This window comes from Mustela erminea, chromosome 17 (assembly GCF_009829155.1).
Source record: "Mustela erminea isolate mMusErm1 chromosome 17, mMusErm1.Pri, whole genome shotgun sequence".
NCBI classification, from domain to species: domain Eukaryota; kingdom Metazoa; phylum Chordata; class Mammalia; order Carnivora; family Mustelidae; genus Mustela; species Mustela erminea.
In genome coordinates, this window is record NC_045630.1 from 61,770,402 (window position 1) to 61,794,270 (window position 23,869).

Here is a 23,869-nt window from a genome sequence, read left to right on the forward strand (position 1 = left end):
CCACAGGCCCTTGCCGTCTACACGGCCCCCAATATGATGACCATTTCCTCCTTTCCCTTCATACCATCACTACTTTATTTTAGGATGTTATCTCCTTGTGCTTGACCAGAGTTTCTCAAATTTTACTGTGTCCAAGATTCACTGAGAGGACACCCTGTAATGCAAACAGGCCCCCCACTAAGGATGGAGAAGGAATGAATGATCCTTAGGACTGTGATGCAGGTGGCCCGTGGACCTCCTGTTGTGAATACCCCGCAGCAAACCGTTCCATTAGCTACTCCGATGGAGCCTCTGTCTCCATGCCAGGGTCACTGCCTTGTCTTCCGGGCCACCAAACAGAGTGACGATCATTCCAGAACATAGCTCTCTCTGTCACACCTCCAGGTTTCACCCTCACCACCCATCTGACATGCTCCTTCCTTTGGGAAATTCTAGGACTTTTTTCAAGAGCTAGACCAAACATGGTCTTCCTTAGAAAGCCCCCTCTGATTTTTCCAGGGATCAAGTTCAGGGGCATAGCATGAATGAAGACAGGGTGAGGCACAGCCGCCTCCCCGGCATGGTGCCCTTTGAAATCCTGGTGCACACCCCTCTGTATAAGGGGGTCAAAGACACCACTTGAAGGCAGCAACACCTGGCACCAGCCAGTCTTTTCTTTTGAATAGTCATTTCTGTCAAATATATAGGCACATAGTTTATTTAAAGACTTGTAGTTCTACAGAATTTGTTAGGAAAATGGCAGTCTTCCATCCGTTTTCCCTGGGTTTTTCCCCCAGCCCTGGAGGGAGACACTTGAAACTCTCTTGGCTGATTTTGTTTTTTTTTTTTTTTCTTTTGATATCACTAAAGAATATGGTTATGTTGATCCTATTTGATCTTTTTCAGTTTTAGGCATTGTCTGTTCACTTCCCATTGCAGAGAATAAGGATTTGATTTTCCGGCCTTCGCCTATGCCTTTCACGCAGGCCCTTCCCTACCCCCATGCTCTATGGCTTGCCCAATTACAAAATCCAGTAAGCCAGGCGGTTCTCCCTGTCTCTGTGCCTGGGGCCACCCGCCATCTGTCTGTCCACGTCAGAAATTCGGGGCTCCTTCCTTAATTCCTTCCTCTTTCTCCTCATCTCCTACTCATTCTTCTCTTCCCCTCCCAGGTGCGGTCACTCAGGGAATTCCGTCAACTCCCTCTCTGACAAAGCTCTTAAATCCATCCACTTCTCTCTCTCTCTCTCTCTCCCTTTTTAAAGATTTTATTTATTTATTTGACAGAGAGAGAGAGAGAGAGCACAAGCAGAGGGAGCGGCAGGCAGAGGCAGAGGGAGAAGCAGGCTCCCTGCTGAGCCTGGAGCCCTATCCGGGGCTCGATCCCAGGATCCTGCGATCATGACCTGAGCCGAAGGCAGCTGCTTAACCAAATGAGCCACCCCGGTGTCCCAAATTCACCCACTTCTTTCTGTTCCCACATGCCTCGGTCCCTGATCTGTCACCTCATGCCAAATGCTGCCATTACGCTAGCCTCCTCACTTCCTGTCATCCCTTTCTCTGTTTGCTTCTTCTTACAGCCAGACTGAGCCCCCAAACACACAAGTTAGACCATGGGATTCTTGTGCTTAAAACTTCAAGCGCACCTCCGGGCCCGCGGAGGAAATGTCAAATTCCTGAGCATCGTGGGGTTGACACAGAACGTCATTTACCGTGGCCTTGTGTCTTCCTGACACACAGGCTACACTGACTTGCCATGAAGGTTGGGGCCATGTGACATGTGAGGGGGAGTGACGTGTCACTTCCATGCCCAGGAAGTTAAGAGCTACGGGCCCAGTGTACCTCTTCTCTCTTCTACAGGGGACATCCCAGGCCCATGTTCTAGAAGGCGTAGTTACAGGAAGGGGGAGGGCTGCCCTGCCCCCATCAGACTTTACCTGCGTGAGAAATTCGTGTTTGTTGTGCTAAGCCAATGAAGCTTTGGGGTTGTCCGTCACTGTAGCCTGGACTGTGGTGACCTGGAGTAGCCCAAGGGAGGTATCGGGCCCTCTGGGGTCTGGCCTTGCTTCTCCCACTGATATTATTCTCTTCTCCTTTCCTCAGACTCTGTGTTCCAGCCACGACGTGCCGGGTTCTCTCCAGGCTTTGCACACGCTGTTCTTGTTGCTTAGAATGTCTTCTTGTTACTCAGCCCTCTTTGCCACGTTGCCTGGCTGGTCTCAACTCCACCTTCAAGCTGTAGTTTACATGTTGTCTTCCTCTGGGAAGCTTTCAAGAGTCCCCACCACCTCCTGGGTGAGGGGCCGCTTCTTTGTGTCCCTTAGCACCCTGTGCCGACCCTTCGCTTCCCCCTCCGTCCTGAGTTTGCCATTGACTTGTGTCTCTGCCAAGCCAGACTGTTCCCTCCCTGAGCCCATTCTCTGTGGTGTGCTTGGGGCCAGTCAGGGGAGGTGCTCAGTTCATTGTGTGTGTGTGTGTGTGTGTGTGTGTGTGTGTGAGAAGATCCAGGGGATCTTAGAGGACAAGTTATTGTGAAAAACTGTGATTCAGATAGATTTCTTTTGCTAAGACTTTCTTGGTATTTTAAATTCCCAAGAGACCGTATTGGTTGGTCATTGGGGGAAATAGTAGCTGTGTGGTGTTGAGCCCATAACTTGACCCCCGAAGTCTTAATTTCATTATCTAAGGGGGAGAAGAGTAGTATTAGGACCTGCCTCACAGGGTTATTGTGGCAATGAAACGGGTTGATGTAGATGAGCCCTTAGGACAGTGCTTACCTACTTAGGACAGTAAATGTTAGATATGTTGTTAAGAGTATCCTAAATGCAATTGTGGGATTAGATCCTGGAACACAAAAAGAGGAAAAAGACAGTGACATCCAAGGGAAGCCTGAAGTTAAATCATAGTACTCTAGTTTTGGAATTTCTTAGTTTTGGCAGGTGAACCACTGGAATGGGACATAACTTTAGGAGACACTGGGTCAGTGGTATGTGGAAACTCTCCATGCCATCTTTGTAGCTTTTCTATAAGCTAAGTTTCTCCCAGGATGTAGTATCATTATGGTACTCACTTTATTCTTGTAAAATCCCCGTACGATGTAGGCATTGTAATGATTGCCATTTACAGCTAAAGAAACCAAGGGACAGAAAAGTGACACAGCTTGCCCGTGGCCACCCCTCACAGTCCACATAATGGAGTAGGAATGATAGGGGCGTTGGGGTTTCAGGAGAAGGCGATTATGAGCCCCTGCTTTGCGTAAGGCACCCCTCTATGTGCTGTGTCAACAAAGAATTACCAGGCGGTCTCTGTTCTCAAGCTCATGACAAGCAGGAAGCCCACGTTCACACAGAGGTAAGGACAGAATCGGGGACAGGAACCTAGCCCTGGATCCGGGGGCTCATGTCTTAACCATCACATTGAACACATCCGGGGAATGACGTGGGATTCACCTGGGGGTTTCGGGACAGCTGGCTTTGCGGGTAGGGCTGTGGATGGGAGTCTAGAGTGGGTCTTTGGGTTGAGCCACCCGATCTCCTGCTCCCTCTCCCCCTTCCTCTGACCGGTCCGGGGAGGTGGATCACGCTGGTACCCGCTCAGCTCTTCTGTTCAGCCCTTCACAGGAGCTTCATGAGATACGGCAACTCCTAGGGCACGGGGCAAGGGCTCCGGGGTCAGGCAGCCTGGGCTTCGGCAACCGTTCAGCTTCCTATCAGCTGTTTGGTCCTGAGCTGGTGACCTAGCCTCTCTGAGCTTCAGGAAAATGAGGGTAACACTGACCACCTGACCCATTGTTGCGAGGGTCAACCCAGTAAGAAAATGCGTACAAAGCTGATTACGATGCTGGGTGCTTGGTAAGGCCTCGGGAGTGGTGGCTGCCACTGCGTGCCTCTGTTTCATCCAAGGCATACATGATGAACCCTTGGCCATGTCACTAGACATTTCCAGGGGAGGCAGCTTCATGGAAAGGAAAGAACATGGACTTTGGAGGCTGTGCTATGGACCAGCCCCTCATTTAACCTTTCCAGGCCCCAATTTTCCACTGTAAGTTAATGTCAGTATTATAGGATCTAGTGACCCTCTTGAGATGGGATATGAGGTTGGCCCGTGGCCATGTTTGGGCATGGTCTCTTGATGTCACTTCTTGCCATTGAGTCTTGTAGTTTTCTCCGTTTTGTTCAGATTAATCATAACTCATCCCAAACTGTTTGCTCTGAGGACAGGTCCTCTCAGTTGTAGGTTTCTCTCTCCCTCCCACCAACACAATGACAGGCATAGTAGAACCTCATTAAATAGAAGTTGATCTGCTTTTGGGGTGGGCTTTTTTAGCATCTAGCTGTGTGCACCAGCTTTCTAGACTTTTCTAGATTTTGATCTACACCATCCCACTGAGCTCAGGGAAGTGCCCGGCATGCCTGCAGGAAAGGACCAGCGGTGAAGTGGCCACCAAACATTTTATTTGTTCTACTAAATAGGCGTTTAGACCCTGGAGGTGGCGAGGGAGTGGGAGGGCGAGTGAGAAGGCGGGGAGCCCCGGGAAAGACATAATCAGATGGCAGTCGCTGGCAGCTAAATCAGTGGCGGGAACCCGTCCTGGCCCGAGTCCACCCTGCTTTGGAAGATGCGCCCGCTGCCGTCCACGCGCTGCCCGTGCTCCTCCTCGCCCTCGTCCTCGCTCGCCTTGCGCCGGGCGTTCTGGTAGAGCACGGCGCACATGCCTGTGAGCCAGGCGGCCACGGTGCCCGCGGAGAAGATGCAGAAGCCGATTAGCAGCAGGAAGATGTAGTCCTGGTGGTCCAGGTGCGTGATGCACATGTAGCGGAGCGGGTTCCCCACCTGCATGACCGGCCACCCCGCCAGCTCTGCGGGCTCCACGCACGTGGCGTTCTGACCATCTGCGAGGAAAAACACAGTGGGCAGAGTGCGGAAAGAGCAGAACCCGCCAGGGGTCCGGGTCCAGAGGGGACCTGGAGAGGCCATGCAGACCCCTGCTACTGAGAGTGTGGTCTGTGGGCCAGCGGCGCCGGTGGCAGCTGGACGGACTTAGATAAGCGGGCTCTCGGGCATCCCCCCAACCCTCCGGAATCAGGATCTGCATGTCAACAAGGTGATGGGTGGGCACAGTCGGTCTGAGATTGTGCCCCCTGGCTCCTTGCCTCGCCCACTCGCCTTCCTTCTGATTTCTCTGCATTCAGCTTGCCTCCGGAAAAAGGGCTTGGCTTTGTCTTCCTTTTTTTTTTTTTTTTTTTTTTTTTTAGATTTATTTATTTAACCGAGAGGGAGGGTGGGGAGGGCCTGAGGGTGAGGGAAAGAGAGAGACTCTCCAGCAGCTTCCCTACTGAGCACAGCGCCTAGTACAAGGCTTGATCTCTCGGCCCAGGAGAGCATGATGTGAGCCGAGATCAAGAGGCAGAGGCTTAACGGACGGGGCCACTCAGGCGCCCCTGCGCTTGGCTCCTTAAGGATCCTCAAGGAATGAGACACCACAACGGGGGCTGGGAAGGTGGAAACAAGCCAGATCTCCACGGAGTGTTGACCTTCCACAGAACCCCCCCCCCCCCACCGATATCCACCATCTCCCTCTCCGCTCCCTCTTCTCGGCTCCCACCTCTCCCCTCCACCTTGTCCCTTTCCCTCACCCTGGCCTCTGTCCAGCCAGGGACCATGAAGGCGTCGCACCCCGCTCAGCACTCGGGAGGGACAGGATTCCCTGGAAATGCCTCCCATGTGTTCTCCGCTCACGGAATCAGGGTGTGGGGAGCTCGGGGAAAGGATAACCAGGGCAGGAGGCAGTTCTGCTTCTCAGCGGGGAGGTTGGCATCACTGGCTCATCACAGGATCTACATGAGTCTTCAGTCCTTTTTAGCGGCTGACTCAGCTGCCCGGCTGCTTCTCCAAGCCCCTCCCCGTGTCAAGTGCCCGGCCTTGAGTGTGCACCAGAAAGCAGAGTGGGCCCTGGAGCCAGACAGACCGGGGTTGAAATCCAGACTGACACTTCCTAATTCCGTAAACTTTCACAGGGTGTCCATTTCCCTCTCTGAATCCCCTTTCCTCACCCGTACATGCGCAAAGAATGCTACCTGCTCCCAGGGTAACTGACAGGATTTAATCGCCGCGGGCTCGCACGCAGAACTCGGAGTCTGCCCTCAGCCCTGCATGTTCCTAGCTCCATGTGTTCCGCCACGCTGAAGCAGAGGTGCCTGTGTGTGTGTGGTACCCGGGGAATGTATCCAGCAGGCATTCCATAAATGAGCTCTGACGCCGGGTGGAGACCAGGACTGGAGATAATCATGCTCAAAATTATAATGGCACCTAATATTTTCCAGACTCTGACTACATACTAAGTGGTATACAAATGTCTCGTTTGGTTCTGACAACAACTTTGATGCACAGAATACTATTCTTGTTTTACACATAAGAAAACTGAGACTCACAGAGGCTTCTAGATAACCTGAAGGATCTAGGCAGGGGACCAGACACGGAAAACGCAGACCGAGCTATCTAAGCTCATTTGCAGAAGTGGGAGACACAGACAAGCTAGTGTGGAGAGGTGCGTTCCTTAAAATATAGGGTAGAAGCTCCAGGTTATGTGAACGCATTCCTATCCTTGGTGACCAATGAAGTTAGGGAAATTGGGTTTGCCCTGGACCTAGCAACAGGGGAATCAGAGAAAGGAACACAGAAGTGAGCTGGGTGGGGAGGAGGCCCTTGGCGCTGGGAAGCAGTCGAATTCCCCTGCAAGCTGGACAGCATTCCCTGCGCCTTGCCCCTGTGCCAGGGCATCCGCGGAGAATTGTTTACTTTCAGGAAGATGGCCCAAAGGCCATGACACCTTTGAGGACTGGCTCTTGGTGGAGGCTGTAGAACCAGAACTGGAAGTCAGTGTGGGGCGGTCACCTCCAAGGTGTGCAAAGATTACAGGGAAGGAGAGAAGAGGTCCTCTTGGAGGACCCTGCCCCGTGGGGAGAGCTGTGAGGAGTGGAAAATCGAGTGGGGCCAGGGGCTCCATTACACTTGCTGTTTAGGGCAGGAACCCAGTCCTCTCTCCACTCAGCCTGGCTGGAGGGCGTCTGGGGCTTGGGTCACCTCCCCACACTGCCGGAGACCCAACACGGGGCTCTACAAAGACAGGTGTATTGGGGAAAGGAAAATGTGGGGTTCTGCGGGTCGGGGGTTTATCTCCTTCTATTTTAAGAAGATCCGGCTTTCAGACGAGGGCTTGAGCGGCAGACTAAACATGAAACACCGCGTCCCTTTTGGGAGCATTACCTTGAAAGGGGCAATTAGCTGTGATTTGAAGGCTTTGTTAGGTTCTTAAGCACAGAATGTGGGTGGCTGTGCTGGGAGGGAGGCCTGGGAGGTTCTACCGCTGCATTCTCTCCCCCTCCCCGTTCCCCACTCACTGCCAAGGTGGGTGCCCTCCTACCTCCTGGCAGGTCTCCCTAACTCCACTTTCCCCTTTGCCCAGCTCCGGACCATTTCACACAGCGCGGCCAGAATTCCCTTCCGCAAGCACAGCTCTTCCCAGGCAAACTGGCTCAAAACCTTCCTTTGACTCCCCTGTAAGCCAGCGAGTAATAGCAGACCCCCTGGCCTGGCTCTCAGGCCCTCTCCATCTGCCCCCCGCTTCTACCTCACCACTGCCTTCCCCACTTCTTAGCACTCCAGTGGCCCACCCTTTGCTCCAGTCAAATTAAACTATTAATTCCTTGATGGCATTTTGCCCTTACCGGGAGCTAGCTTTGCGCCACTGCTCTTTCTGTATCAAATACTTCTTCCTCCGGTTTTTGCCTGATCAAGTCCTTTCTATCCTTCAAGGTCTGGTGTGAATGTATGCGCTCCCAGGGGCGTTTCCACAGCCCCCTCATCCTCGTAGCTCAGACCGCATAGGCTCCTTCCCACTCCTGGACCCTCCATAGCATTCTTACTGCGCCACTTTCCCCTTGCCTGGGGGCTACTGGCCAGAGAAGGAGTGTATCTTTTCTCTCCGACCAGACAGACAAAACTCTTGAAGACAGAATCCATGACTGATCATTCTTGTTCTTGTTAATAAGAGATATCATTTATTGAAAGAAATATTTAATTTGGGGGATTTTCTAGTAATATATATATTTTTAAAGATTTTTTTTTTTTTTTATCACAAGCAGGAGCAGCAGCAACAGCAGACAGAGGGCTCAGCAGGGAGCCCAATGTGGGGCTCAATCCCAGGTCGCTGGGATCATGATCTGAGCCGAGGGCAGATGCTTAAACAACTGAGCTACCCAGGTGCCCCTCTAGTAATGTTTTTATTGTTGAATTCTACTTTAACTCTACTGTGGTCAGAGACATACTCTCTATGATTTCACGCCTTTGAAATTTATTAAGAATTTGCTTTCTGGCTGAGCATAAAGTCAGTTTTAATAAATTTTGCATGCGCTCCCAGATGATGTGTATTCTGTCTCTGCTGAGTGTGTCTTTCTATGGATGCCAATTAGGTTGTGATTTTATACAGGTCTTCTATATCTTTGTTGACTTTGTTATTTATAGCTTTACTGACTTTTTTTTTAATCTATAAAAACTATTGTCTCTTGGTTGCTATCAGTCTATAATGTCTATTAGCTACTGCGAGAAGGAAAATTAAACTCACAAGTTTAAATGTGCATTTACTACTTCTTTGTAAAGCTCTGTCACATTTACTTCACATATATTGAAGATATGTTACTAGATGTGTACAAAGTTCTAACCATTTTTTCTTCTTGGTAGAGTTTACCCTCTTCCCACTGAGCAACATCTCTATTTCTCGTAATGCTTCTTGCTTTAAAATCTCCTGTCTTTGACATGAGTATGACTCCATCGAATTTCTTTTGGTTAGTGTTTGCCTTATCTTTTACCATCCTTTTATTTCTTTTTTTTTTTTTTAAGATTTTATTTATTTATTTGACAGACAGAGATCACAAGGAGGCAGAGAGGGAGGGAAGAGGCTCCGCTCTGAGCAGGGAGCCTGATGTGGGGCTCCATCCCAGGACCCTGAGATCATGACCTGAGCCAAAGGTAGAGGCTTTAACCCACTGAGCCACCCAGACACCCCTCCATCCTTTTATTTCTAACCTTTCTATGTTCCTATATTTAAGACATAATTTTGTAAGCCGCGCGTAGCTGGGTTTTGTTTTCCATCCAGTCTAGCAAACTTTGTAATTATTTCATTAACATTTAATGTTAGACTGATATATTTGTTTTCCATTGGTCCCACTTAGTTTTATGTCTGTTTCTCTCTACTTTGTTGCTTTTCATTTTATTATTTCATTTCCTCTTCATTAGTTTGATAGTCACACATTGTTTTCCTATTCTGGTCTGATGTCATTAGAAATTATAGGCCCATCTACTGATCCTGGAGTGCCTGAAGTGTGGTGGGCATCATAGAAAGTGCTTTATAAAATTAAACTCTACTCTTGACCACCCCGCCGAGGAGTTTTAATTATTCCCATGCTATAGAATGAATAAATTGTTTATCAGTTATTCCCTCTCTGGTTTTCTTGATTTCCTTTCCTCTGACAAAAGGCTGCAAAGTACAGTTGTACATGCTGTGTACTGCACAACTCCAGGGTCTTCATTCATATTAGAAACAGGTGACTAGCCCCCATGTCCTCCCTCTCTCAGCCCCATTCCATGGGCCCAGGGCATTTGTCCCAGTTAAAGCTCCCAGGTACAATTACAGGTGTCATTAATGTTTAAATTCTTCCTACAAATAGTTCCTAAGGAAACAAAACCCCCCACCCCTCACGTTGTTTATTTCTACACATAGTATATTACTCCCAGACAGAAGACCTATTTGTCAGAATCATGTGTCTGTAGGAGCAAACTTTCTGGGGCTTAGAATCACATCTGTTAGTGCAGGAGCCCAGGAAGCCTCCCTTTCAGAAACCTGGTATGAACCCAGTGGTTCTAAGACAAACTTCTCCTTTCTTGGCCTTCAGGGACCATAGTTCTGGTTTGCTGCAGGCTGCCAAGGCGCCAAGTGCAGGTTGTGAGCCCCCCGTGCTGGCGCGTTTGCTCAGGAACCACCTGGACTGTCTGGTGGATTGAGCCTCCACGTGGTGACAACGTACACTGAGGATGGAATTTGGAGGCTCCCTTCTCTCCTAAACTGTACCTACTAATGAGAGTGCAGCACTGGTTTCTATCAGCCTCTGTGTGCCTCTGCCCACTAGACTATAAACTCCATGAAGACCTGGATTTTTGTCTGTGTGGTTCACTGTTGTACCCTCAACACCTAGAACAGTGCTTCACCCATACTAGAGCTCAAAGCATGGTTGTTGAATGAATGAAATGTTATGTTATTAATACCCATTGGGGTCAATGTCATTGACAAAATGCCCAGCTAGAGGATAGTGAGCCTGGGGACATAGAAGATCATAGGTGGGTCGGCTAATCCCTTGCCACTGTGGACTCTACTACTCTACTACTAGACAAGTACTAATCCCTCTTCCCTTGTAAGAGTTTGGGGGAAGATTCAGTGAATCAACGAGTGTGAAGTCCCAGAGGAGTCATAAAGAGATGGGCCCAAGATCCAAATGGAAGGGTAAGTCTTGAGCTGGGAAGGAGCACTCTTCAGTCCTCTGAGACTGCAGAGAAGAGAGGGTAAACGCAGCTAGGGACAGGGGAGGATGCAGGTGTTGTGGGCGTGGCATCAAAAGGTACTTATCACTACTCCCCACTTGGTGTTAGAGAACTGTATGAGAACAGAGGCCCTCTTTGTTCACTTTTGTATCCCGAGTGCCTGGCACATAGTAGATGCTCAATAAATGTCTGTTGAATGCATATGGGAGAGAATGGGTGGCCTATTGGTCTGACCTCATACAACAGTTCTTAAATGCTTGTGTCTTTGGCCTTGCTGTTTAGGACCAGTTCCTGACTAGAATTTGAAGGGACCCCTGTTATCTCTGGCTACACTCTAGGTAACCCAGAGGAAATGACTCTCTAGGGGGGAACCTAGATTGGACCACATAGCAGCCCAACAATGCCAAAGCCAACCAGCCAGTAGGGCCCTGTCCTCAGACCCTCATGCGTGGTCTTCTACCTTTTCTACCGAGAGTGCCTTTTTTCTCATCACCTATCTGTCTCCCCTTGATGGCATAAGCCCAGGTTCCATGAGCCAAATCCAACCTGCCTCCTATTTTTGTAAATAAATTTTTTTTGGAAGACACCATACCCATTTATTTACATACTTTCTATGACTGCTTTCAGGTCACAGATGCCAAATGGAAGAGTTGCATCAGGGGTCCACAAAGCCTAAAATATTTGCTGTCTGGGTTTTATAGAAAGCAATGCTGACTCCTGGTCTAAACCATCCCTGGCATCTTGAAAGCATAAAGATTTGGATGATTTGGGCTTAGGCACTACAGTTCTCTAATACAATTTTTTCCCCCTTGGATAAAGAGTCCATATTTTGGTAAATTACAACTGACTTGTAGATGGTTGGAACATTACAGGAAAGACCTTCAAACCAACAAGTTCAACCTAATTCTTCTTGTACTATAGAGGTGCTTAGGCTTCAGGACTGGTCTTTTGTATAAGGGGTTGTATATGGGCATGATCTACAGGTACAGAGACCCCTTTGCCTCCTAATCCCTTCTCATGACTTGTCAGTACCCAGAATAATACCAACAGGAGATAGAACCTTTCCTTCTGCCAACAAAATAAGGCTTAAAGTGTAGTCTTCTGACAAAGGAGCTAACAGCTTAAGCCCTACCCGGGAGACAACTCTTGCTACCACCTTTCTTGAGTGAGGTTTTGATGGGGGTGGGGAGCCAGCCCACCGGCCAGGCTGGGGGATGGTACCGGTTGGTTCTCTGAAGCTAAAGGCAAATTCTCATTTCTTTTCAGTTTGGTCTAGAGCTGAGCCTGCTTAATATAACTACTCATCTGCTCAGAAAAACCCAGGTAGTGGACAGTTGTCCTCATGGATAAGAGGCAATTGGGAAAAGCTCAGTAGCAGAAGCACCGGTCACCAGTCATCCACGCAGAAAGCTCTCCTGGCTTCCCCTCTCACATCACGAGCCCATCTCAAAGCCATTCCTGTGAGTCTTACTTTCCAAACAGATCCTCTTTCTTTTGTCTTATTGTCATCTGGACCCTTACCTCCCTCCCTCCCTCGCCTGAACTGTGACAACCCTTCTTACCCACATAGGGAACCCTCTGCAGGTCATAGGTCATGCTGCCTCCCTGCTCAAAACTCTTTCATGATTTCCCATCACACTTAGAACAAAATCAGAAGCCTCTCCCTAGCCTAGAGGTCCTACCTGATCTGGCCTCTCACTAATTTTCTGTCTCCTTCCTTCATCTGTCTCCACCACACTCCCCTTCTAATACATCTAATAACCTCGTTCTACCCCAGGGCCTTTGCATTTGCTCTTCCTTCTGTCTAGAAAGTCCACCTTCTCCACGTCTTATTTCCATAGCTTGTCCCCTCACTCTATTCAGTTCTCTGCTCAAAGGTCACCTCCTTAGTCCCACCCAACAGAAAAGATCTGCCAGTCTTCCATCCCAGGCACACTCTCTCCCTTCCCTTCCCGTATTTTCCTCCATAGCCCTTATCATCACTTGACATCATGTCATATACTTATTTGCTAATTTCTTCCTCTGTGCTAGAGCGGAAGTTCGGTCACAGCATGTCTGTTTCTGTTCTTAGCTGTGTGTCCAGTGCCTGGCCCAGGCCTTGGCATTACATCCTGTTTTTTTTTTTTTTTTTTTTTACCTAATCCTGTCATTTTGAAGGTTTTAAAACACAATTCCCCACCCTTCAAGCTCCAGGCATCCAGATCCCACCCACGCTGGACTGCCTGTCCAGTGCACCTCAGCAGAAGGCAGCAGCATCAGAACACCACTTACCCTGTGTCTGTCCCCCACACGGCTCTCCCCCTTCTCTGTACCTCATGTGGCATCCACAGCCACTGCCCAGAATTGTCCCAGCGATGGCAGCGGCTAACATTAGCTGAACACCGAGTATGTGCACTTCTAAAATCTTCATGTGGGTTATTTCATTTAATCAGCACAGTGACCCAAGAAATAGGTACTAACTTATGACCATTTTGCAGATGAGGAACGTGGTTCCTGTGCAGACTGTGGCCCAGCTTGTAAGTGGCTGAGGCAAGATTAAAAACCAGGTACTTTGAATCCAGAGTCTATCTTAGTCTTGCCTGTTCAACCAGGAGTAAGATCATCTCGGGACCAAAGGGATATTTTAGGATCACCTAGAAAACAGCATGGGTGGCCCTGGGTATTATAGAAGACCAATGAATCACTGACTTCTGCCTCTGAAACCAATAATACATTAATTAATTTAATTAAATTTTAATTTTTAAATTAAATTAAATTAAATTTAAATTTAATTTTTAAATTTAAATTAAATTTAAAAATTAAATTTAAAAAGGAAAAAATAAATTTAAAAAAGGAAAAAGAAAAAAAGAGAATAAATTAACACCCAAAGAAGAAGACAGAAAACAGCGTGAGAAACTCTTTCCTTTTCTAGATATAAAGTTGTTCTTTGTCTTCTATCCCACTGAAGGAAAAAGTGGGACTCCCCGGTGGGCTGCTTGATTCCGTTTGGCCCACATCCTCGAACTCGGGCCCCTGCGCGCTTACCTTCGCTCCTTTCCCCACAAGGAGACCAAGGTGAGCCCTCAGACAAAGGGACCTGACTTTCCCAGTTGAAGGCTGACCTTCCATTTGGTTCTGGAGTCTAACCACTCCTGCCTCCACACGAGTCATTCCCCCTGTCCCGAGGCTTTGCCCTGCATTGACTCCTTCTCAGCAGCGGATAAACACATGCCTGGACCTCTTTGCTCCAAGAAGAGAAACAGCTCTTTATTCAGTTCCCCGCTGTCTATCACCCTATCTCCTCAGTCCACAGCCGAACTTCCTGGAAGAGTTTGCATGTTTTTGTTTCAAGTAAGCTCTGCACAACCCTGAGATCAAGAGTCACACGTTCCACCAACGGAGCCAGCCAGGCACCCCAAGTTTCCATTTTTTTCTGCACCCCTTTTCCTCCTTGCTGTTCATTCTGTAACCCACTGTCCACGCCCACTGTGGCACTGGAACTCTCCAAGACATCAGGGACCCCTTGGTAGCTAAACGTGATGGACACTTTTCAATCCTTACTTGACCAGCTTCTACTCTTTGAAACTCTTCCTCTCCTGGCTTCTGTGAGGCCACCCTTCTCTGATTTCCTTTCTTTTCTCTGGCTGCTCCTGTCCAGGGCACCTCAGGGGTGGCTCTTCTTGGTCCTTCCATATGTTAGCATTCCCCAAACCTTTTGTCCTTGACCTATTACTCTCCACCCCCACCCCCGGCCCATTCTAAACTCTTTTGCTGGCCTATCTCATCTTTTGTTTGATTTCAGTGATCACCAGTGAGCTGATGATTCTCAAATATATATTCTATTCTTTCTTCTGGATTTCAGGTCAGAACATCCATTTCACGGGGGCCCTCCCACTCAACACGCTCAAGATGGGTCATGGTTCTCCCTTAAGCTCCTTGCTGCCCCTCCTCCAAGAGCGTCCATCCCAGGGAACCCTCCAGAGCTATTCAAGCGAAATCTTTCCTGTTATTTTCCACATCTCGTTTATTCATTGATTTCTCAATAAATATTTATTGAACGTTTTTTCTGTGTCAGGCCTTGAGCTAGTTTCTGAAGATTAAGACATGTTCTTTGCTCTCATAGAACTTATCGTCTATCAGAGAAGATAAATGTTAAATATTCAAATCTATTAATTACTTAGAATTGTGCCAGAAGTCATGAAGGGAGTACTGGGAACTTGGGAGAATCTAGTTCAGTCCAGAGTCCTATCGCTTCTACCTTCTTCCTCTTCTTCTTCTTCTTCTTTTTTTTTTTTTTTTTAAGATTTCTTTATTTGTCAGAGAGAGAAAGCAAGTGCACAAGCAGGGGGAGCAGCAGGCAGAGGGAGAGGCAGGCTCCCAGCTGAGCAAGGAGCCCCGTATGGGACTCAATCCCAGGATCCTGGGATCATAACCTAAGCCAAAGACCAACACTCAATTGGCTGAGCCACCCAGGCATTCCTGCTTCTATCTTTTAAATGGTTCCTTCTCACCTGTCTAGACTTCCTCATCTGCTTCTTTAGACCACCTTCCTGCCTTACCTGGATGCCCACAGGAGCATCCTAGCTCTGCACCCAGGCTCGCCTACCTCCCAGAGCTTCTCATGCTGCACGGCATGTTCCCCAGAGAATCCTTCAAAGGCCCTTCACGGCTGGATCCCTGTTTCTCTTTCTAGCCACATCCACACCCTGCTGGATTATCTCCAGGCTGGAGAGCTCTTTGCTTCTCGAGATAAGGAGCCTGAGGTGGGCTGCTTTGGCCAGCCTTGCCCTGCTGCCTTCCAGAGGTGGTGCTGGGTGACCAGGGAGGCCGTGCACAGAAGTTGGGCATTTCTGAGCTCGAAGGAACTTTGGATTACCTACTTTCAAGGATCTCAAGTGGGCTGAGGTCAAGAGCGTGTGAGAACTACTCAGGATCGTTCCTAAACTGCACGTGCTGGCCACCCCCTCCCTTCTTGGCTCTTCTGGGTGGTTTAGGGATCACTGACCCTGGTGCGCCCCTCCCGGCCCCCCTATTGCCCTCATAAGGCTGCTCCTCTGGCTCTCAGCAGGGTGTTTGTGAGACGGTAGAAGAGACAGGCTGGCCAAGCAGCTGACAGCCTTGGAAATGTCTGATGCCCAGCTGTTCCCATTCTGGGCATCCGGTCTCTGCCACAATTTCTCTGATGGAGAAGATGGGTTGGCATTAGTAGTGGAAGAGTGCGAGGACCTGAATTCATTCTGGAAATCTAAGTCTTGGCACAGTTGTAGATGACTTTGTACTTGGTGGGTTGAAATGGGGCCATTATCCTATTACAGCAGCCTTGAATTCAGGATGAAGTAGCCTTGGAATGAAACTAAGATGTTCTCTGCTCAAAATGCCCTCGAGATGACGTGGACCCGGAACAGCACATGACCCAACCCATCTGCTCCTGGCAGATGTCCCTGAGTGGCTTTGTCCCCTTGCCTCTGCAGCACTCCTGCCCAGACTCCTCTCCGATTTGCAGGCCCCACCATCCGGTCACCCAGGACTGCTTCAGGATGGTAATTTAAGACCTGACGGAGAGGGACACTCTGCCCCAAAACCACCCCTACTTCTCCCCCTGGCAGTCTGTCACTTTCCAAACTCTCACTGTTTCTTGTTGCTTTCTGTCACATTGCAAACGCCCCTTGAGAGATACATGTCAAAACATTATTAGCCACTCAGCATCCCAGTGCAAATCAATTTATTCACCAGTGGGAGCAGCTGCTGTAGATCTAGAACAGAAGCCATTGTCATAGGGTCTCTCAAAATATGGCCTAAGGATTTTCACTGTCCCAAACCAGAATCTCTGGATATGGGGCCTGGGGTTTCTGTGCTCACTGAAATTTGAGAACCACTGGTAGAGCAGGCCGGGCCTGGGAGGACAGTCTTGGGCATTGAGTCCCCTGGGGATGGAGGTATTTTTCTAGTCAAGTAGACGATGCTTAAGATGGGAGGTAGAACAGCGCAGGAGGTTGAGGCTGCCTAGTTCCCAATTATGTGCATGTCCTAATTATGTGCCTGTGGCCTGCTTCTCCAGGAATGCCTCCGTGTCAGCACTGATCCCATTCCGTTGCCTATATGGGACCCTATCTGCGGATCACTGCTCTCCTCCTACAGTTAAGTGCACCCTATCTTTCCATTTAGTTCCATACACTACCAGCTATAAGGGGCTTTAGAGAGTATCTAATCCTACTCTCTTTTTATTTCAAAGACAAGTGAGTCTCGGAGGGAAAGGGCCTTGCCCCATCTCACCCAGTGGCATTGTTGGGACCAGGACAGGACCTCTTGGCTTTCAGTTGTGTTTTCTCTCTCTTGTATCCCAAGAATATTCTTGTATCTTGTATCTTGTATCTTGTCTTACTAAAGATGTCAATTATGACTTCTTTTCTCTGTGTTCAAAGCACACCAGCATTATAATACAATGTTGGGCATATAAGGAACATACAACAAATATTGCAGAGTAGGAAGGACTGGGGTCTGTTGAGAGTAAGGAGAGGTCATGGCATGGGGGAGGAAAACATGGAATCAGAAGATTTCCATGTTGGGCATGGCTCAATAGCCACTTACCTGTGAGGAGGCGAGATTCTAAATTTCCAGCTCAAGCATCTTATATTAAAAAGCTGCCCTGACCAATATGGTGGCCAGTGGTCATTCATGGGGCTACTTACATGATTTGAAACAACATAAAATTAAACTTGGTTCCTCAGTAGTCTAATTTCAAGAGCTCCATAGCCGTATGTGGCTAGGGGCCACCATATTGGACAGCACAGATACCACCCATTTCTCAGCAGAGACTTTCATTGGACAGAGCTAGACTAGACTTTGGGAGAAGACAAGATGGAGGCCAGGATCCTTATGTCCAGGAGTTTAGGAGTTGCGTGATCTTTTGAGAGCATCTTCAGAAGCATTCAACCCTGTCCTACAAGGCAGCTCTATCCTGGGAAGAGCTTAATTGCTGCTCTCACCTTCAAAGAGCATTAATGCCTGGGAAATTACAGTTCCAGCCAGGAATCAGTCCTCCTATCTGCTGACCAAGGCCAAAAAGAAAATGGAATCTGTGAGTCTGTTTTTAACTCTGCATTGATCAGAGCATCTGGGTGACCAGCACTTTATAACTGACCTCCATTTCTGCTGTGATTTTCACATTTACAAAGTGAGTAGGTAAGCTCTTTGAGGACAGAATGGTTTTCAGTGCATCTGGTGAGTATATCATTGGTGGGTATCTTTGGATGAAGACTTTTGATAATAGCACCAAATCTCTTTTCAATGTGGGAAAATTGTTATATTCCTATTCAGTGTAGCTTTATGATGAAAGAAGGTAAATAAACATTTAGCCTTCTCTACAGCCCCGCTAGGGGGGTTGGCTGGGCCAACATGGTACATGGGAGAAGGACACATTACTGCCCTCACATCTTTTGTTTTAAGATCTCCCCATGTCTTTCCTGCACCTTGGCTTCCTTCAAGTTTCCTTACTGCTGCAGAATTAATCTTAGCTAATTGTATTTCTCAAGAATTCACATCTGCCTCTGATATGAGAGCTGATAAAGGCTTGAGGGCACTGGTATTATTCAGCCCAGGAGTTCATATATTTTTGTAAGGTCCTCTTCAAGATTTGGGCACTTTGGGAGGATTCAAAGGGGTAAACTCTCTAATGGCTAATTTTAGCTCAGTGGTAGGCAGTGAATGGGGGCAATGTCCTCTTCAGATAACAAAATCACACCATGTAGGTGACTTCTTGCTTTCAAGGGCATGTCTGCCCCGCAGTTGGACCTCCTTTCCCTCATCCCTTGAAAGCTGTCTGCATGTCCACACCTGTTCCTGCAAGTGGGGGGCTTGTCTTTAGCTAGAACTCCAGTTCCAGACTCATGAAGAACCACTTTGCTACTACTGGCACAGCCCTGAGTCTTCTGGTCCAGGCTGAGACCAAGCCTTGATTCAGGCTTCTAGTTTTGTTCCTCAGTCTGAACTCCTGCATTCATAACTTGTCTAATGTCCACCTCCCTCTAAGATTCCCTCTGTCCCATTTTCCCAGGAATTAGAGCCCTGGGACCTGTTGCTCACCTTGCAGCATCCTATCTATATGCCCCTCCCATGCATCCCTATAGTCATGTTTTGTGCACAGGGTGCACTGTCCTCTCATTCCATGTGTGCCAAGGCTTCCTGAGGTCTACTGCTTATCCCGGGGTCACCTGACTGGTGTCTGCTACTCTTCTAAGTACCTCATATCTTTCCCACATCTGCCAATTATTCACTTATCGATGCTTTTTGGTGTGCAAGACTCAATGCTAATGGCAGTTTGTAAGCGTTCTCATCTCAGCAGCCTAGATAGGTTCATTCTATTATTATACCTGTCTGAAAGATGAGGAAATTGAAGTTCAGAGAGGTTAAGTAACTTCTCGGATAGCCTATAAATAGCAAGTGGCAGGGCTAGGGTTATAATTCAGGTCTGCTTCACTCCAACCCGAGCTCTTTAACATGGGTTCCCCTGTCTGCAGCTGCCCTTCCCCAGCTGCCACTGTGGCTATCCCAAGTGCCTGGTCCACCCAGTAGGTACCTGGTGGCCTCTTTTGTCCTGCTCTGTCCAGTAAGATAGTTCTGCTTTCCCTGACTGGACATGGGACATACATAGTGCAGATGACCACAGTCATGTGAGTCCCCACACACAGCTCAAGGTTCTCTCCATGACCACTTGTTGGGCACATAATAGGACTCAGTGCATGGATGAAATTGATAGACATTTATACATAGATATTTACACAGAGGAACTGAGTGGTAGCATGGAAGTTCCTGACTTCAGTGGATTCTTCTTTCTAAATAGCCACGTTACTCAGCTCATTTCAAAGAGATTCTTCTTAGATCCCTCAATGTGGATACACGGGGAGAGAGATGTATCACCCCATTTTAGAACGTGCTGAAGATCACCCTTTGATAGCCAAGGTGGTATAAGAGTTGGGCCTAACTGAGCTTGAGCGTTTGTCAATTGCAAAGATATTTCCACTTAACAGAGGCATGAATCATGTGAGAGTCACACGGAATAAATATCTTCCACTGTGCTGAGGGCTGGCTGAAGGGCAAGAAAAGCATCTATGAATTCTACGTTGTCTGTGTGTGCCTCTTCATGTGTGGGTGTGTAACTAGTGTATCTACACATTGATGTGTATATGTGTGTCATGTATGTGTAATGTGTGGGACATTGTGTCGGTGAGCAGGTGTGTATATAGGTATGCAGGTGTACTATGTGTGTATGGGCACATCTTTGTGCTTGTATGTATGTTGGTGTGTGTATGTGTGTTTACACATGTGTTTGTGACGGGGGGGTGGTCTGTGTGGGAAGGGATAGCCAGACTGAGATGCAAAGATGAGCAAACACTGAGGTTAAGCTCCTTCTTTGGGAGTTCGGGTGGGTTGGGGTAAACGTGGGCTTATAAGGAGTGTGCAGGCATGTGATGAGTTTATGATGACTAGAGCTCATTAGCCAATAGACATGATCTTGGGTGAGTTCCATGTGTAGTCAGATAGGAAACAAAGCTGTAATTTAGATGCTGTGGCCATATGCTTATAACATGGCTTATATTTATAACTAAACTGACTTACATGATCATAGTTACCATGGAATTCAGAAATTTAAGATATAGTAGTCTCCTGAAGAATGACCTGAGAAGCACCTTCGGCTCGGGTCATGATCCCAGGGTCCTGGGATCGAGCCCTGCATCGGGCTCTCTGCTCAGTGGGGAGCCTGCTTCCCTTCCCCTCTCTCTCTCTGCCTGCCTCTCTGCCTACTTGTGATCTCTGTCTGTCAAATAAGTAAATAAATAAATAAAATCTTTTAAAAAAAGAAAAAAAGAAAGACCTGAATCAGGAGGTTCAATTTTTTTTTTTTTTTTTTCCCATTTACTAGCCACGAGATTTTGGGCCAGTCTGCTTTCTCAACCCTTTCGTAATAGGGTTAACAATACCAATCCTAGCCTCTTCCACAGGCCTACGGCACAAAGTTTGTGGTTCGGTATGATACTCAAAGAAGAAGAGACTTTATGTTGGAAAAAAAACTCTAGCACTGGAAATCTCTCTACAAAGATAAATCGTTCTATGTCTGGCCTTGGGCTTAATGTGTCCAAGAGATGACAATTGTTAGCCAGGGCAATGAGACCGTGGTTCTGCATGAACTGGACTGGGAGGGTTCCTCTAGGCCAACAAACAGTAGAGAGAGATGAGCAGATCAGTAGTTGTGGTGGGTGTATTTAGAGGGAGGGGGACTGGCCAGTGGATAAAAGCTCTGTCTGCCTCAAAAGAACAGACTCTTGGTTCATGAGGAGCTTATGAGCTTGACAAGATGGATACCGGCTTCGGATATTTTCAAAAATACACAGTGAAACAGGTCTGGTTTATAATCCTTCTCAATCCCAGAATGAAAATGAGTCAAGGAGTCCTAAGCAGCAAGCCTGAGCATTCTGAGAAGACACGACTCTGTAAGCAGAATTTTGGCTGAGGGAGATTTGACAGCAAGGAAAGCAGTAGGCTTTGGGACTGGGGAAGAAACGAAGCTAGGTCACCCTTTTCAGCCAGGATAGGAGGGCTTCCTGGCTGCTTGGTAGGCTCTGCTCAAGGGAAATACATACTTAAATGGTGGACAGGGGGCAAGAGAAGAGGAAGCTTCTTCCCAGGCTAGTTATATGAACATGGCCAGGAGAATCACATTTAATGCATGAGAGTGATTAATAGCGACCCTCTTTTAGGGAGCTTTCTAGAAGGCACCATAACACCAGTCACTGTGAAAAGCTGAAGCCGTTCTCTCTGGAGAGATAAGGCAACCTACCCAAGATAAATGCTCCTTCATTCTTTTAGGATTCATACTCTTAAGAAGATGGTCTGATGAAGTTCTTTCCTTTCGATTTACTCTAACTCAGATTGGGGACCTGTCAGCCGGGCCAGGTGCCTAGGGCACAAAATGTAAGGAGCCACCCACTCTTACTGTCTTCCTGAATTTTGCATCCCTAGAAACTCTTGCCTCACCATAGTCCAGGCCCTGCTCAGAAGACATGTTAAGACCCATCAATGGAAGGAAGGCCAGGAGAGCACATTTTCACTCGCCGCCACCATTCAGCTCGCTCTCCCCCAGATTCCCTTATAGCCCATTATTTTGGCCAGGAATCTTTCTGGGTTATGGCCATCCGGGCAAGAACTTCATGGTGGAGGCTTTGGCAGGTGCTGGCGCATCAAAATATTTTTCAAGAACAAACACTCAGGGAAGGGAGCGGATGTGTGAAAATATTTTCAAAAACAGACACTCAGGAAAGGGAGAGAGGACATGGTTTTGACAGGGTTTGAATCTAAAGCTCAATTATGCGAGATTACCTCTGTGGCTCCAGGCTTTCTATGAAGAGTCATTTCCCATTTCCTTGAAGTTCTGAGTGAAGGTGATATCGGTAAAGTGGGATAATTGGAGGATGAGGATGGGACAGAAAAGTCACCAAAAAGAAGAGGGGGTTGAGGCACTGGAGTGCCCAGGGGCCCACGGCAGGGGGGTGTGGGCAGTGCAGAGAGTGGCAGCAACTGGCTTGGAAATCTACCAGGTAATACTTGAGAACTGCCCATGAGTTTAGAGTCTCCCTGTGGGACAGAGTGGGCACAACTGACCTGTTCTTCGTGGATGCCTGCCATTCCTTCTGTCCTTGTTGGGTTAATATCTTGAAGACAAGGGAGCCATTAGAAGCCTTTTCCTCTCCCTTCTCTCCACTCCCCCTCTCATTGTCTAGGGAACTCCTGTGCCCCTCCCCCTACCTCTGTTGAACTTTCTCTCTGTACAGTATACTGTTGGCTTTTGGATGGCCCATGTGTGACTGAATTTACTTTTGGATCTTGGAAAAATTCAGTCACTGAGTCAAACAGATTAAAATACAATGGAATGCAGTGTCCCTGAATTTGTTACTTTGCAGTAAAAGAACTTGATCATTTCCACACACACCATTTTATGTTGACACGACAACATCTTACAATGGGCCATATTATTGTCCCCACCTGATGGATCAGGAAACTGAGGCTCAAAGACATGGTCTGTCCCTAGGGGAGCCTGCTAGTCTGTGCTGAGTTTGGGACCAGAACTCAGCTCTTTGGATTCCTCCTCCAGAACTTTTTCTACAGACCCTATTGACTCTCCAGTCAACCCAAGGGTGAATCCTTCAGAGCAATAAGAATGCTTTCGATCAGCTTCCCCCAGAGTTTTCTCCCATCCTGACCATCTTTTGACTTTACCTTTTCTGGAACTAACTCCTCCTGCTCCATCACATCCTCCTCGTCCCCATACCCGATCAAACCCTCACCTGGATGGTTCAGATGGGACACTATTAAGTAGATGGTGAAGTCCAGGAGGGAGCAGTTGCATTTCCACGGGTTTCCACTCAGATACAGGGTCTGCAGTGTTACAAGGTTTTGGAAGGCATTGTGGTCCAAGGTCTGCAAGCCGGTGTTTCTGAGGTCCAGGTACCTTAGAGAGCTGGTGTTGGCAAAGGTGTACTTGTTCAGAGAGAACAGGTGAGGGTTGTTGGAGATGTTCAGCTGCACCAAGTGGCTGAGCACGGAGAAACTGTGTGGGGAGATGAAGGTTAGGTTGTTGGAGCTGAGATCAAGGTAGATGAGTTTGAAGACCCCAATGAAGGTATAATCCATCAACTCGCCAATCAGGTTATTCCGACAGTCCAAGTAAACAAGGTCACTGAGGAGTCCTAGACTCATCGCTGGCAAAAAGGTGATGCGGTTATCATTCAAGTACAGCTTCCGGGTGCTCAGGGGTATGTCGTGGGGGTACTCGTCTAATTGGATTCCTGCGCAGCTCACTTCCTGGGCTTGACACTCACAGTTATTTGGACACTTTGACCCCGAGACTAGTCCCATTCCAAAGGAAAAGAGTAACCACCCGGGCCCAGGGCCTGAGGCAAGGGACATAGTAAGAAGCCGCAACTACCCTCCTTCCGCCTTGCTGCGGGCGCCGTCCCTCTGTTCAGAAGGCTGCCGAGGGGCGGGGTTGGGGGGGAGGGGCGCTGGAAAGAACGGTAACACTCTAGCTTTGTGCAAAGCAATTTTCCATTACAGGAGAACCGAACAGAAGTTGAAACGCGAGGCCCGATGCCCCGCCGCCCGGCTTGGTGGCTCGGCGGCCGGCTCACTCCCAGACTGCCCCTGGAAGCCTGCCCGCTTGGCGGCTCTGAAAGGTCTCACCCTTTCCCTGCGTTTGCAAGTGAAGGGGAGCCAGGGGAGAGCCACATGACGATGAAGTTGCCAGTTGACACCTTTGTGATGTCAG

The 23,869-nt window shown here is 48.2% G+C and overlaps 1 protein-coding gene across 1 annotated transcript; it reads right to left on the bottom strand.

The window, feature by feature from the left end:
• Window positions 1-4,411: 4,411 nt before the first annotated feature.
• LRRC52 (leucine rich repeat containing 52) lies at window positions 4,412-23,838 on the bottom strand. Its single transcript, XM_032318474.1, has 2 exons — window positions 22,890-23,838; window positions 4,412-4,871 (listed from the first exon to the last, which is right to left on the bottom strand). The coding sequence occupies exons 1-2, from the start codon at window positions 23,509-23,511 to the stop codon at window positions 4,546-4,548; spliced, it is 948 nt and encodes a 315-aa protein (XP_032174365.1). The 5' UTR covers window positions 23,512-23,838; the 3' UTR covers window positions 4,412-4,545.
• Between the last annotated feature and the right edge of the window lie 31 nt (window positions 23,839-23,869).

Excerpts from the sequence above, each read along its gene's own strand:
- LRRC52 (XM_032318474.1), bottom strand. The coding sequence starts at position 23,511 with ATGTCCCTTGCCTCAGGCCCTGGGCCCGGGTGGTTACTCTTTTCCTTT. Across the intron at positions 4,872-22,889 it reads GTCCCATCTGAACCATCCAG|ATGGTCAGAACGCCACGTGC; the intron begins GTGAGGGTTTGA and ends TTTTCCTCGCAG.